This window comes from Macaca fascicularis, chromosome 15, assembly GCF_037993035.2.
Source record: "Macaca fascicularis isolate 582-1 chromosome 15, T2T-MFA8v1.1".
NCBI lineage: Eukaryota > Metazoa > Chordata > Mammalia > Primates > Cercopithecidae > Macaca > Macaca fascicularis.
This window is the reverse complement of record NC_088389.1, coordinates 6037584-6053120: the sequence shown is the minus strand read 5'-3', so window position 1 is coordinate 6053120 and position 15537 is coordinate 6037584. Positions and strand designations below refer to the sequence as shown.

General features: G+C 51.1%; 1 protein-coding gene across 1 annotated transcript; it reads right to left on the bottom strand.

Annotated features, from left to right (window-relative positions):
• Positions 1–6206: 6206 nt before the first annotated feature.
• Positions 6207–11694, bottom strand: SURF6 (surfeit 6). The gene is made up of 5 exons (XM_045372795.2): positions 11526–11694; positions 9570–9779; positions 8904–8992; positions 7732–7944; positions 6207–7532 (listed from the first exon to the last, which is right to left on the bottom strand). The coding sequence occupies exons 1-5, from the start codon at positions 11617–11619 to the stop codon at positions 7053–7055; spliced, it is 1086 nt and encodes a 361-aa protein (XP_045228730.2). The 5' UTR covers positions 11620–11694; the 3' UTR covers positions 6207–7052.
• Positions 11695–15537: the final 3843 nt, after the last annotated feature.

Genomic DNA, 15537 nt, shown 5'->3' with positions numbered 1-15537 from the left:
GAGCAGCTGCAGTGGCAATGGCCATGGGGGACTCTGCAGCCCCAGAGAGGACAGGTGGACAGGTGCTTGTGGAACTCAGGAAGGACTGGAAGCAAAGGCCACGGACATAAGTCTAGAGATGCTGCAGAAAGTGCAGCAAGGAAGAAACAGGGACATGAAGAGGCCAAACAGCAGCAGAGCAAGCAGGCAGGAGAGGCAGCAGCAGGGGAGGCAGTGGCGGGGGAGGCAGTGGCAGGTCCCTGGCTGGCAGGGCAGAGCTGAGACAGGACAGACTCCAAGGTAGAAGTCCAGATAACTTTGCTAAAACAAAGGAATCAAAGCAGAGCATTACCACCTGAGCTCCACCTCCTTTCAGATCAGCAGCAGCATTAGATTCTCATAGGAGTGCAAACCCTACTGTGAACCATGCATGCGAGGGATCTAGGTTGCATACTCCTAATGAAAATCTAATGCCTGATGATCTGAGGTGGCACAGTTGCATCCCCAAACCATCCCTCGCACCGCCCCTACTGTCCATGGAAAAATTGTCTTCCAAGAAACCAGTCACTGGGGCAAAAAAGGTTGGTCAAAAGTACCGCTGTACTAGAGGATGAATTTTAGTTAACCAAGAGATGATCACAGATAGTAAGAGGAACGGGGAGTGAGCATTCACATATTCAACTAGAGGACAGGGACCAAAACAACAACAGCAGCAAGTTGTGATGGGTAAGTACAGTGTGTCCCCTGCCAAATCCACACACTGATGTCTTAACCCCAAGCACCTCAGAATGTGACCTTATTTGGAAATAGGGTCATCGCAAATGTTATTAGTAAAGATGAGGTCACTGGGGTGGGCTCTAATCCAATGTGACTGGTGTCCTTATAAGAAGAGGCAATCAGGACCCACAGACAGACAGGCACAGAGGGAAGATGAGAAGATGCTGTTTGCAGGCCGAGGACAGCACCCGGTAACAGCCTTCGCTCAGAAACCAACCCTGCTGATGCCTGGACTGGACCCCTGCCCTCCAGAGCTGTGAACAATGAATTCCTCTCACCTAAGCTGCCCTGCAGTGCTTTGTTACTGCAGCCCTAGCAAACTGATACATAAAGGTAACAGAACGTGTAAAAAAAACATTTTACAGTGGCAGCTATAGCAGTATGAGACAAGGCCAGGCATTGTGGCTCACACCTGTAATCCCACACTCTAGGAGGCCAAAGCGGGTGGATCACCTGAGGTCGGGAGTTCAAGACCAGCCTAACCAACATGGAGAAACCCCATCTCTATTAAAAATACAAAATTAGCCGGGCGTGGCAGCAGGTGCCTGTAATCCCAGCTACTCGGGAGGCCGAGGCAGTCGAATCACTTGAAGAGAGGGGAAATGTTTACAAATTATTTCATAGTAGGGAACTATTAGATCTCATTTAAAAACTGAGGGGACTAAAGGTATTATTTAAGGATATGAACAGTAAGTAACGACTAGACCAAAAAAAATCAAGCCGTCCTAAAAACCAGAAGAGCTATATTTTTTAAAAGCAAAGAATGCTGATCAAGTAGTGACTATATGTAGTAAATGTGAAGTAAAACAATTTCAAAAAGAACAAAGTTGGAAGACTCATGCTACCTGACGTCAACACTTACTATAGAGCTGCAGTGATCAAGATGGTGTGGCACTGGCAGAACGTTCGGGGGAACGGAACACACAGTTTAGAAACAGACCTACACAGATTTATGGCCAATTGATTTCAGATGGAGGTGCAAGGGCAATTCTGTGAAGACAGTCTTTTCAGCAACTGGTGCCGGAACACTAGACATCTTTATGCAAAAACAAATGAACCTTCAAAATAGTTATGCCATTTTATTTATTTAATTATTATTTTTTGAGATGGAGTCTTGCTCTGTCATCTAGGCTGGAGTGCAGTGGCAACAGCTCGGCTCACTGCAATCTCCATTTCCCAGGCTCAAATGATTCTCCTCTCTCAGCCTCCCAAGTAGATGGGATTACAGGCATGTGCCACCACGCCTGGCTAATTTTTATATTTTTAGTAGAGACGGGCTTTCACCATGTTGGCCAGGCTGGTCTTGAACTCGTGACCTCATGATCCACCCGTCTCGGCCTCCCAAAGTGCTGGGATTACAGGCGTGAGCCACCGCGCCCAGCCATGAGTACTTTATTATACTGTATGTTTTACAAATATCATCTCCCATTGTGAGCCTTTTCATCTTTTTGTGTTCCTAATTTTTAATTTCTGATGAAATGCAATAATTGACAGAATGAGTAGGTACAAAACTGGCACCAGGCACAGTGGCTCACACCTGTAATCACCGCACTTTGGAAGGCTGAGGCGAGCAGATCACCTGAGTTCGGGAGTTCGAGACCAGCCTGCCCAACATGGAGAAACTCCATCTCTACTAAAAATACAAAATTAGCCGGGCATGGTGGCGCAGGCCTGTAATCTCAGCTACTCAGGAGGCTGAGACAGGAGAATCACTTGAACCCGGGAGACGGAGGTTTCAGTGAGCCAAGACCGCGCCATTGCACTCCAGCCTGGGGAACAAGAGCAAAACTCCGTCTCAAAATGAAAGAAAAGGCCGGCGCGGTGGCTCAAGCCTGTAATCCCAGCACTTTGGGAGGCCGAGACGGGCAGATCACGAGGTCAGGAGATTGAGATCATTCTGGCTAACACGGTGAAACCCCGTCTCTACTAAGAAACACAAAAAACTAGCCGGGCGAGGTGGCGGGCGCCTGTAGTCCCAGCTACTCCGGAGGCTGAGGCAGGAGAATGGCATGAACCTGGGAGGCAGAGCTTGCAGTGAGCTGAGATCCGGCCACCGCACTCCAGCCTGGGTGACAGAGCGAGACTCCGCCTCAAAAAAAAAAAAAAAAAAAAGAAAGAAAGAAAGAAAAGAAAGAAAAGAGAAGAGAAGAGAAGAGAAAAGAAAAGAAAGAAAATTGGCAAGGATATAGAACTTGAACTCCACTGGACCTGACATTAAAACATTTGACTCAACAAGAGCAGAAAACACTCTTCTCAAGCACACACACATTTACCAAGAGAGACCGCAGTCTGGGTTATGAAATAAACCCTGTCAACTTCGAAAGGATTCAAGTGGTTTTTTGTTTTGTTTTTTGATACAGGGTCTCACTCTGTTGCCCAGGCTGGAGTGCAGTGGCAGGAACATGGCTCATTGCATTTTCAACCTCCTGGGCTCAAGTGATCTTTCCACCTCAGCTTTCTGAGTAGCTGGGACTATAGGCATAGGTGTGGGCAACCACCCCAGGGTAATTTTTAAAATTTTTTGTAGAGACAGGGTCTCACTACATTGCCCAGGCTGGTCTCAATCTCCCAGGCTCAAGTGATCCTCCTCCCTCAGCCTCCCAGTATCAGATTACAGGTGTGAGCCACCATGCCCCAGCCAAGAACTCAAGTTATATAAAGTATGCTCTCTGGCCACAGGGAAATTCAACTAGAAATTACTAACAGAAAGATCTCTGGCAAATTCCTCAATATTTGGAAACTAAATAACACACCTCTAAATAACTAGTAAGTCAAAGAATAAATCAAGGGGGAATTAGCAAGTATTTTGAACTGAATGAAAACACAACATATGAAACTTTGTCAGGTATCATGAAAGCAGACTCAACTTTTTAGACCTTACAAATGCCTGACTGTCCCCTTTGCCTCTGGTCTTCTGCCTGGGGGCTGCCTTTCCCCAATCTTTGTTCATTGTACTGAATCCTACATGACACTGTCAACCAATGAAGACATCCAGAGATAGACTCTCTAAAATAAATGGATTTGGGAATAGCAGCTTATCTGGAATACTGCAACTGTTGAGGATGGTCTTGCAGTGAGTCCTGTTATTGGTCTGTTTGTAGAAATGTCTTGTAGTAAGTCCTATTACAGGAACGTGTGCATGAGGGCTGCTTCACCTCCGTTTTAGAGTTCGACATAAGTGACTCCATTTTGGTACCGGCAACGTTCACAACTTTCCATGTGACCTCAGGGCCCTACACCCCGATCCTTCCTCTGCCCACTTTGCAGGACCACTATCAATGAGACTGTGACTTCCTTGAGAGCTAGGGCTGGGTCTCATTCGCTCCTGAAATTTTCATCCAGTACAGCGATGGCCCACGCCATGCATGACATGCGTTGCCAAATGACTGCATCATCTCAGTCAGTATGCCAGTCCCCACCAAGCCTCGCTCTCAACCTCCCTGGCTGGCATAGGTGCCTTGTACAGACATCCAGTGGCAGTAAAACATTGCTGTACTCTCAGCTCCCTCCACCTGAAGCCCTCACGGACCCACCCAGCTGTCCTGTCTCCGCTCAGGACGAGACTCCCTTGCCCCTTTGGTCTCCATGGCCAGGTGATGGTAGTGGCCTTTTCCAGACCCTCACTGGCCCCTTAGTTCACTATGAAGATGAACTCACCTGTCAGGAACCCATGGTGACGTCTTTCCCTCGCATACATCTACATTTGCCTGACCCAGAACGTGGTTTCAAGATGAGTCCCATGCCTGGCTCCAAATCCCCTTGTCAGAGTAAGGAAATCCCCTGAACTCTTAGTTTGCTAAGAACTCTTGTTATAAATGGCGGTTGGGTCCTTTACTGGGTGCCTGTTCCGCAACCATTGCGAAGGTCACGTGGGTTTTGCTCCTTTAATCTGTTGATGTGAATCACATGTGATTCTGTGGCATTGAAACCACTTTGCAACTCTGAATTAAATCCGGCGTGGCACTTTGCTAAACTTGGTTTATTATTATTAAAATTTTGACATTGGTATTTGGTAACTTCCCTTCCTCTTACCTAGTTTTCTTGTTTAGTTTTGGTAACAAAGTTAAATTCATGAAGTGTTCTCTCATTTGATTCTCTGTTAGAATTTGTCTAAGTCTAGAATTACCTGTTCTCTATTTCATGGAACTTCTCTGTAACTGTCCAGGGGAACATTCTTAACTACTGATTCAATTTCATCAGTGATTACAACTCAGGCTTCTATTGGTCAGTTTTGGAGATCTTTCTTCCATTTACTTTGGGTTGTTCCAACTTAAGCTGCATGCTTATTTATCTTTGGCCCTTAAAAACACAGACATACAGCATATACGTGTATGAATGGTCTATTTATCTATCTGTAGATGCACATACATTTAGGGGCTATGAAATGTTTTTTATGCTGCTTTAACCCTGTTCCACAAATTTTTTCTGAGACAGTCTCGCTCTGTCACCCAGGCTGGCGTGCAGTGGCTCGACCTTGGCTCACTGCAGCCTCCACCTCCCGGGTTGAAGCGATTCTCCTGCCTCAGCCTCGCAAGCAGCTGGAACTACAGGCATGTCCCACCATGCCCGTTAATTTTTGTTATTTTTAGTCGAGATGGGGTTTTATCATGTTGGTCAGGCTGGTCTCGAACTCCTGACCTAAAGTGATCCACCCGCCTCCGCCTCCGCCTCTGCCTCCAGAAGTGCTAGGATTAACGGCATGAGCCGCTGTGCCAGGCCCTGCTCCACAAACTTCAATACACAGCATTTTCATTATCTTTTAGTCCCAAATATTTCTAATATCCATTAGGAATTAACTCATACGTAATTTGTAACTACGTTTTAAAAGTTCCAAATATGAAATTTTAAGAATTAGTTTAGGCTGGACACAGTGGCTCACGCCTGTAATCCCAGCACTTTGGGAGGCCGAGGCGGGCGGATCACCTGAGGTCAGGATATCGAGACCATCCTGGCTAGCACAGTGAAACCCTGTCTCTACTAAAAATACAAAAAATTAGCAGGGCGTGGTAGCGGGCGCCTATAGTCCCAGCTACTCGGGAGGCTGAGGCAGGAGAAACGCTTAAACCTGGTAGACAGAAGTTGCAGTGAGCCGAGATCGTGCCACTGCACTCCAGCCTGGGGGACAGAGCGAGACTCTGTCTAAAAAAAAAAAAAAAAAAAAATTAGCTCAAAATTTTTTTAACGACATTGGGACGTGGTCAGGTAACGACACTGATTCCTTCAAATATCTTACGACTTCTTTTCTAGACAAAGTAGGTGGTCAATTTCCATCCATGTTCCAATTACGCTTGGAAAGACTGTATTCTTTCCAGATACTGTTGTCTGTCTCCTAGCTCAAGCTCATACCCATCTCACATCGGATCTTTCACGGGGCTTTTTCATCAGTGGACACTATTAAAAGTCACACCAGCTCCCTTTCGGTTACAATCTTCGTCTCGTTAACTGGAGAGTTTCATCAAAAGAATTTTATTTACAGCGTTATCATCCACGTGTCACTAAAATTCACCTGAGTTTTATTCAACCTGTATTCATTTTGATTGCCTGGAGCTTTGGATTTAATTCTTCCATTCCATTTTGTATCCTCCATTCACTTCACTCTCTCCAGCTTTTACTCTTTCTCTTTCCCTTGGGCCAATGCACTTGACCCAACTCACACCTGTGGACTCTGGGAAGGTACTGCTCCCTCCCTCCCTCTGAATTCGAAGGTGAAATGCCGCCCCGAGGCAGAGGAACAGAAAGGAATGAGACCCCAACAGGCAGAAGCCAAGAGAAGGGGGAGGAGACGCAGCGTTCTGCCCCAGGACGCACCATGCCTGGACGTGCTCCCACCACTCCCGAGTGCCAGGTGCCCACACGCCACACCTCAGGGTTGTCCTCTGTTCCAGTCAGCTGCAGACTAACGGGGCTCGGCAGCGGAGGCCACCCTCTTCTGTCCTGTGGCTCCTGCGAACACAGGCCGGGGGAAGGGGCAGTGACTGCCCACCCCCACCGTTCCTCCTCCCTGACCCTGCAAACCTCGGGGAAGCTTTCAGGCCCGGGAAAGAAGACTGGGCCCCAGTGTGGCTCGCCCTTTCCCCGGGTCTGAAGGCCCCGGACCCTGTTTTCAAGGATGACGCAGAAACATTCTCTTTCACACACGTGATCTGAGCCCTCACAACTCAGCAGAGCATGACAGTGTCCCCCTCACACGCAGAGGCCGCGGTCTGTGGAGATCCTGGGACAGAGCCAGCATCAAGGACTCAGAGGGTCCCCTGGAGCCTCCCAGGACAGAGACGGCAGCCCCAGGTGGGAAAGACTCAGACCAGGCCTGCGCGCTCCAGGTCCTGCGGCAGGATGCGGCCCTTCTTGCGGGCCCTGAGCAGGCGGCGCTCGGCGCGGGCCGCCTTCTTCCTGCGCAGGTTCTGCCGACGCCGGTCCTGGCGCTGCTGCATCTTCTCCACCACGCCGGCCGTGCGTTTCTCCCACCGGCGCTGCCGCTGCGCCCTCCGCTTCTCCTTACGCCTCAGGGCCTCCTGCAGCAGGCGCTCGTCATCGCGGATCTTCACGCCCTCCGCCTTGTACAGGAGGTTGGTCCACTTCATCTTGGCCTCCAGCTCCTGCGCCTTCCCCTCATCCCGGTCGCGCAGCTCGTCCAGCCGGCTCTGCCGTGCCTGCAGGCGCTCCAGCAGCTGCCGGTAGTTCCTCCCGGTCAGCGGCGTCAGGTTCCCCTTCACCCTCTGCCTCTTCTCCTTTCTGCGCTGAGCCTTGCTGGCCGGCTCATCTTCGCTCACCTCCACCTGGGAAGAAGGTATGACATGAGCTCATGCCAGCCCCACACGAGGCCCCAGTCTTGGCCGGCACCCTAAGGGAACTGCGCTGTCCCCGTCACCACCTTACAGACGCGAAGGGGCCCGGAGGGAGGTCATGAAGCTAACAAGGAGCAACGCTGAGGCCTGAAGCCGACCCAGCCCGCCCGAGGACCCAGCTCCCACTCACCTTATTGAAGATCAGCCCCGGCGGCTCCCACGGCTCCGTGCAAGCACCCTCTGGGGCTGGCTCCACCGCCTCCTGGGCCTCCGCGGCCTCCTCAGCCTTCCTGGCCTTCTCTTTCGCCCGCAGCTCCTTTCGCTTCCTCTTCTTCCGGTCCCGTTCCTGCTTTCTCCTCCGCTTTTTCTCCAGAGCGGCAGGGGACAGCTCCTTGGCACTGCCCTGGGGGACAGGCGCCCACTCATTAAAGTTCTCTTGACACCACGGTACCCCAGCCTGGCCCATGGTTGAGAAGAATCAGGGCTGGAAGGCAGGTGAGGAAATCCTCACGCAGAACAAGGGGCCCACGGAGTTCAATGTTCCACAACAGAGGATGTTCCTCGAAAATGCAAATGACCCCAAAAGGGAGAAGGGACCCCCAAATAAGAATCACGGCTTCCAATTCCCAGGTGCTTACCCCGTGCCAGGATACGTTACAAACATGGTTCCACATGTCATACATTGTTTCATAGATGAGGGTCAACACCACTGCCTAGAACTTGGAGTTGGGGTCTGAACACCTGTCCTGACTGCTGCCTATTCTGTTCACGAGGTACCCAAACTAAGCTCTCCCCAGTGGCCTTTCCCATTCCCGGGCCAACAAGAGTCCTACACCAGCCCAAATGAGGCCTGTGCTTCAGCAACAAGGGCCCGGAGCCTTGATCGCCTCTTAGGAACTATACACTGTACCTTGGGATGGCGAAGGAGAGTAGCTGGGGACTGTCCCCCACACAGCATGAGGCCTTAAGGAAGGGCCCCAGGGCAAGGGTGGGTAGGGGCCAACACAGAGGAGACAGCACCATTCAGCACAAAGAGCTGCACTGGCGCTTCTTGTGCCTAGCCACTCAGCTCAGGTCCCTGCTCAACTCACAGGACTATCACGACATTCGGAGAAACAGACACAGGAGGTGCCTATCCCAGTGTCAGTTCAGCAAAGGCAGCTTCCCAGAAGGAAGGAGGCCGATAGCTTTGGGGACTGAGGTTCTCCAAGAAAATAACTGCTCTCCCAGGGCACAGCTGCTGGGGCCCTGACAGACTCACTGCAGAGGGGAGAACAGGGGCTACAGCCCCTCGCTAAGAGCCGACCCCAGGGAGAACACAGGTAGAGCAGTGACAGCACTCCAGCAAACCTGCCTGCCTACCTGGCCCCGGGCCTCCTGGATCTTCTCATGCAGTCGCTGTCGCAGAACATCCAGTGCAAAGACAGACTCAGGCTCAGTGGCCAGGCCATCTGCAGGGAAGGAGACAGGACTGCAGGGGGCCCTCTCTCCCTCTCCCCCTCCCTCCCTAGGGCCACGAATCCCTGTCCCACTGTGGCCACTCATGGATCTGCAGGGCAATTTCAGTAAATTCTATTCCACTGCTTCAACCTAGACTGGTTCCTACAACATCCTCCAGGACAGGTAACTGAGTGCCTTGCAAGGTAGGTCACTGTGGTATGAGAAAACACGCCCTACGGCGCCAGCCAAACCACCTCCTCCACATTCTGTAGCCTGCGCCCCAGAACAAGTGGGCTCTCACGACGCCCCTGCAGAGACCTGAGGACAGTGAAGCTCAAGTCAAGCTGCTCCAGGTCCTCAGAGAGACATGGCCTTGCCCCCGACATCCTGCTAGCCACGTGGCCTGGAACGCCATACAGTTCCTTCGGTCCCATCCACCCTAGCGCTCCCGGGATATTTGCTCTTGGGGAAGTCTTGTGCTATCCCTGTGTGCCTGACAATGCTTTTTTTTAAAAGCAGAGGGGACCAAGCCCAAGCCCGGCCCCAGCCCCACCCTGCACAGAACCAACATGTCCTGACGCCTCTCACCTGCAGGGTTCCCTGCTGAACTGGAAGCCCCAGCTGCTTCCTCTTTGGCTGCCTCAGGCCTCCTGGCCCCAGAGGCTGCTGGAGACTTCTCTCCCAAGGACTTGGCCTTGTGCTCAGCAGCCTTCTCTTCCCGCTGCCGGAATTTCTTTTGTGTTTTCTTCCTTTTCTTTTTTGGGGGCCCTGCAGCTTCTGAGCCTCGAGTTTTGCCAGCTGAAATGCAAAATAAGAAAGAGTTGCCGTCCCAGCTGGGCGCGGTGGCTCACACCTGTAATCCCAGCACTTTGGGAGGCTGAGGCAGGCGAATCACAAGGTCAGGAGTTCGAGAGGAGCCTGGCTAACATGGTGAAACCCCGTCTCTACTAAAAATACAAAAAATTAGCCAGGCGTAGTGGCAGGCGCTCGTAATCTCAGCCTCTCAGGAGGCTAAGGCAGGAGAATAGCTTGAACCTGGGATGTGGAGGTTGCAGTGAACTGAGATCACTCCACTGCACTCCAGCCTGGGCAACAGAAAAGGACTCCGTCCCCCAAAAAAAAAAAAGAAAGAGTTGCCTTGCCAATCTCATGGCCCATTCAATAGGCAGGAAAGGCTCACCAAGGCTTTGATCCTAGGAGGATGCAGAAAGAGGATCAGGATTGGGAGGCAGAGACACACTGATCCTAGAGCTCAGAACCATAACCTTGACCAAGTAGTTCTGCTTGTGAGCATCCATCATGCACAAAGACCAGGCTTCAAGGACGTTCATCATATTATTTGAGTGAAAAATTAGAAAAACCTGAATATCCACCTCTACTAACAATTTCTGACCCTGCTTCACAATAAGCTACCATGTTGCCATCAAACACAATGACAAGGGCTTTCATTTTAGCTGCTGGGGGTAAGGTTTACTTTTTTTTTTTTTTTTTTTTGAGACAGAGTCTCGCTGTGTTGCCCAGGCTGGAGTGCAATGGCATGATCTCTCCTCACTGCAAACTCCGCCTCCCGGGTTCAAGCGATTCTCTTGCCTCAGCCTCCTGAGTAGCTGGGATTACAGGCGTCCACCACTGTGCCCGGCTAATTTTTGTATTTTTAGTAGAGATGGGGTTTCACCATGTTGGCCAGGATGGTCTCGATCTCCTGACCTTGTGATCCGCCTGCCTCGGCCTCCCAAAGTTCTGGGATTACAGGCGTGAGGCCCCATGCCAGGACAATGTTTACTTTTTAAATGGGAGAAATCAGTATGTAAAGTAGGAGCTGAATTGTTTTAATAAATGGAAAAAAAAAAAAAAACTTGAAAAAGGATGAGAAAGACAGACGGAAGACATACTGAGTAATGAGAAAAGTCACAAGATTTTGGATTTGCTATCACCGATATACCGTCCTTGAATAAAAAGGAAACCCTGTTTAACCTCTGGTGGGTCCAGAGACGCTGCTGCTCTCCTCTCCTCCTGGGCCCAGACAGCACTGACAAGTCCCCGCTGTCGGCTTCCCCGCCCGATTGTCTACTTCCCTTGTGCAGCCTGGTCACCAGGCCATGAGAACCCTAAGGGCAGGAGCCCTCTGCCATCCTCCTCCTCCCCACACCGCACCATGTCCGTAATGAAGGGACTGAAAGGGTCTTTTCCCACTGACTGACCGTTACTCCTGTCTCTACTAAACCCCCTCTCTACTAAAAATACAAAAATTAGCTGGGCGTGGTGACGCGCGCCTGTAATCCCGGCTACTCTGGAGGCTGAGACAGGAGAATCTCTTGAATCCGGGAGGCGGAGCTTGCAGTGAGGCGAGATCGCATCACTGCACTCCAGCCTGGGAGACAGAGCGAGACTCTGTCTCCAAAAAAAAAAAAAAGCAAGGGAAACGGCGGTAATTTCACAAGTCACTTATTTTTTTTTCCAGTACTTTACGGACTCGTCTACACCGGCTCCGGCCGCCTCCCCGTTTCGCAGGCCCCTCAGTCCCAGCCCGGCCATATGCGTTACCCCGCGTGCGCGCCTGCTGCTCCGGGCCCGAATGGGAGCAGATCTTCTTGGCCAGGCTCTGCAGGTAGGCGTCCTTAGCGAGTAGAGAGGCCATGGCGGAGACCCGAGCCGTTCACAACTCACACCTTCCCCGCGGCGCGTGCGACTCTCACCACGTCCGCCGGAAACCACCACACGGGCAGGCGCCGCCAGACGAGCGCCGAGCCGCCAGCCCGAGCGCTCGATTAGTCAGGCCTGACTCCGCCGGAAGCGGCGCGCGGGGCGGAGAGCACAGTATTGTGGGCCGAGGGCAGCCAATCTCCGCCGGGAGTGGGTGCAGCCGGGGACCCCGAGGCCGGGCCTCAGCGCCTCCATCACCCGGGTCCCGCACGTGTCCCTGCGCTCCCCTCACCCCTACACCCGACGCAGCAGGCCCTCCTGAGTAGGGGCGAAATGAGTGAATGACCAGCAGTACATTCATTCAGTACTTTGGAGTGGGGGGCCTCCGGTCTCAGGCGGACGCAGACTGAGCGCCTGGCACGTGGCAGGCCCTAGGTTCAGTCCTAGGGGACACAAGCAGTGTGTCACACACACAGATGTGCTCTTGGCTAGTGTCTGCCGTAGAGGTGGCTGATAAACCTGGCAAGCGTGTGACTGTCAGGTGAGGGCAGCGCCAAAGAAAGCCCCAGGGGAAAAGGGAGAAGTGTTGGGCGGGAGGGAGCCGGCGTGTTCAAGGAAGAGCCCCTGCGCAGTGACTTTTGCTCTGAAAAATAGACTTACACACTACGATCTTCCCTCCGCCCCGGGAAAGGAGTCTCGCTCTATTGCCCAGGCTGGAGTGAAGTGGCGAGATCTAGGCTCACTGCAACCTCCGCCTCCCGGGTTCACGCCATTCTCCTGCCTCCGCCTCCCGAGTAGCAGGCGCCCGCCACCACGCCCGGGTAATTTTTTGTATTTTTTAGTAGAGACGGGGTTTTACCGTGTTAGTCAGGATTGCCTCGATCTCCTGACCTTGTGATCCGCCCGCCTCGGCATCCCAAAGTGCTGGGATTACAGGCGTGAGCCACCGCGCCCGGCCTAATTTTTGTATTTTTAGTAGAGACGGGGTTTCACCATGTTGGCCAGGCTGGTCTGGAACTCCTGATCTCAGGTGATCCACCCACCTCCGCCTCCCATAGTGCTGGGATTGCAGGCATGAGCCACTGTGCCCGGCCCACACTACGATTTTTAACACAAGATGTGGCCTTTATAATAACTCACTAGGGGCAGGAGAAAGGAGAGGTCATGGTCTGAGGCTTGGGACCACCACACCCCAGTTCCTGCACTGGAAAATTACAGGCTCGTTAAGGACCCAGAGCCCCTTCCAGGGCCACCCTGTTGGTCGAGAAGGGAGAACTTAGAGTCTTAAATTACAATTTGAAAACGTGGCTGCTAATATATATATATATATATTAGAAACAGTAAGAACTGTTGTATTTGAAACTAAACTTTCTTCCCCTAACTTCTGCCATGAGGTGATTTAAAAAAATTTTTTTGGCCGGGCACAGTGGCTCACGCCTGTAATCCCAGCACTTTGGGAGGCCAAGGTGGGAGGATCACTTGAGCCCTAGAGTTGGAAACCAGCCTGGGCAACATAGTGAAACCCTGCCTCCACACACACACAAAATTAAATTAGCCCAGCATGGTGGCCGGCCCCTGTAATCCCACTAATCAGGAGACTGAGAAGAGAGGATCACTTGAACCCGGGAGGCAGAGGTTGCAGTGAGCCAAGATCACGCCACTGCATTCTAGCCTGGAGTGCCAGGTTGTCTCAAGAAACATATACTTTTTTCATTTTTAAAAAAGGCAGTCAAATTTAGCAGTGTGGGGGTTGAATGCCAACTACAGTGATACTAAGGTTAATTAGTTCTGACATCCCACTGCCATTCAGACCAAGCTAGAGGTGATGTTGCATGGGGGATGGGTGTGACGCTGCTGCTGACTCCCCTGAACTGCTGGGTATCTTAACACCATCACCTACTGAGTTCAGAATGGGCATCTGACCCCCCCCAAGCCCCATCTCTTCCTCTAACTGCCAACCCTTTTTTCAGTTAAAGCAGCTCCATCCTTCCAGGTGCTTGGGCCAGACCTTGAAACCACTGACTCCTTTCTTATTCCCCACATCCAGTGCTTCAGCAAATCCTGTCAACTGTGCCTTCACAGCACCTTCAGAATCCGACTGGACTCACTCCCATCTCACCACCACTCTGGTCCTGTTTTATTTTTTGAAACGGGGAGTCTCACTCTTTCTCCCAGGCTGGAGTGCAATGGTATGATCTTGGCTCACTGCAATCTCCACCTCCTGGGTTCAAGTGATTCTCCTGCCTCAGTCTCATAAGTAGCTGGCACTACAGGCGCGTGCCACCATGCCTGGCTAATTTCTTTTTCTTTCTTTCTTTTTTTTTTTTTTTTGTTTGAGGTAGTTTTGCTCTTGTTGCCCAGGCTGGAGTGCAGTGGCCCAATCTCGGCTCACTGCAACCTCCGCCTCCTGGGTTCAAGCGATTCTCCTGCCTCTGCCTCCCGAGCAGCTGAGATTACAGGCATGCGCCACCACGGCCGGCTAATTTTTGTATTTTCAGTAGAGACGGGGTTTCTCCATGTTGGTCAGGCTGGTCTCGAAATCCCGACCTCAAGTGATCTGCCCGCCCCGGCCTCCCAAAGTGCTGAGATTACAGGCGTGAGCCACCACGCCCAGCTAATTTCTATATATTTTTTTAGTAGAGAAGGGGTTTTGGCATGTTGCCCAGACTAGTCTCAAAACTCCTGACCTTAAGTGATCTGTCCATTTTGGCTTCCCAAAGTTTTGGGATTACAGGCATGAGCCACCATGCCTGACCTGGTCCTGTTCTACATTTTAAGACTCCAAAATAACAACCACATGCAACACACAATAAAAACAGGCATAAAAGCTTTTCAGCTGGAACCGCCATCTTCCAGTAACTGGCCAAAATGACAAACACAAAGGGAAAGAGGAGAGGTACCTGATACGTGTTCTCTAAGCCGTTTAGAAAACATGCAGTTGTTCCTTTGGCCACGTGTATGTGAATCAATAAGAAGGGTGATATTGTAGACATTAAGGGAATGGGAACTGTTCAAAAAGGAATGGCCCCCAAGTGTTACCATGGCTCAACTGAAAGAGTCTACAATGTTCCCCAGCATGCTGCTGGCATTGTTGTAAACAAATAAGTTAAGGGCAAGATTCTTGCCAAGAGAATAAATATGTGTAACGAGCACATGAAGGACTCTAAGAGCCGAGATGGCTTCCTGAAACGCGTGAAGGAAAGTGATCAGAAAAAGAAGGAAGCCAAAGAGAAAGGTACCCGGATTCAACTGAAGCGCCAGCCTGCTCCACCCAGAGAAGCGTCCTTTGTGAGAACCAATGGGAAGGAGCCTGAGCTGCTGGAAACTCTTCCCTATGAATTCATGGCATCATAGGTGTTAAAAAAAACAAAAAGAAAAAAGACCTCTGGAATAGAAAAAAAAAAAAAAAAAAAAAAGGCATTAAAAAAACTATTTGGGCCGGGCGCAGTGGCTCAAGCCTGTAATCCCAGCACTTTGGGAGGCCGAGATGGGCGGATCACAAGGTCAGGAGATCGAGACCATCCTGGCTAACACGGTGAAACCCCGTCTCTACTAAAAAATACAAAAAACTAGCCGGGCGAGGTGGCGGGCGCCTGAAGTCCCAGCTACTCGGGAGGCTGAGGCAGGAGAATGGCGTAAACCCGGGAGGTGGAGCTTGCAGTGAGCTGAGATCCGGCCACTGCACTCCAGCCTGGGCAACAGAGCGAGACTCTGTCTCAAAAAAAAAAAAAAAAAAAAACTATTTGGGGAACAACTGAAAAAATCTGAATGTGACTAGATACTAGAGGATATGGAATCATCCATTTTGGTTGTGGTGATGGGAGAAGGAGAATGTGCTCAGAGAGGCAAACTGACGAGTACTTCCATGAGCTCAACTGCCCTCAAAATAAAAGGCTTGGGATAAAAGAGTGAC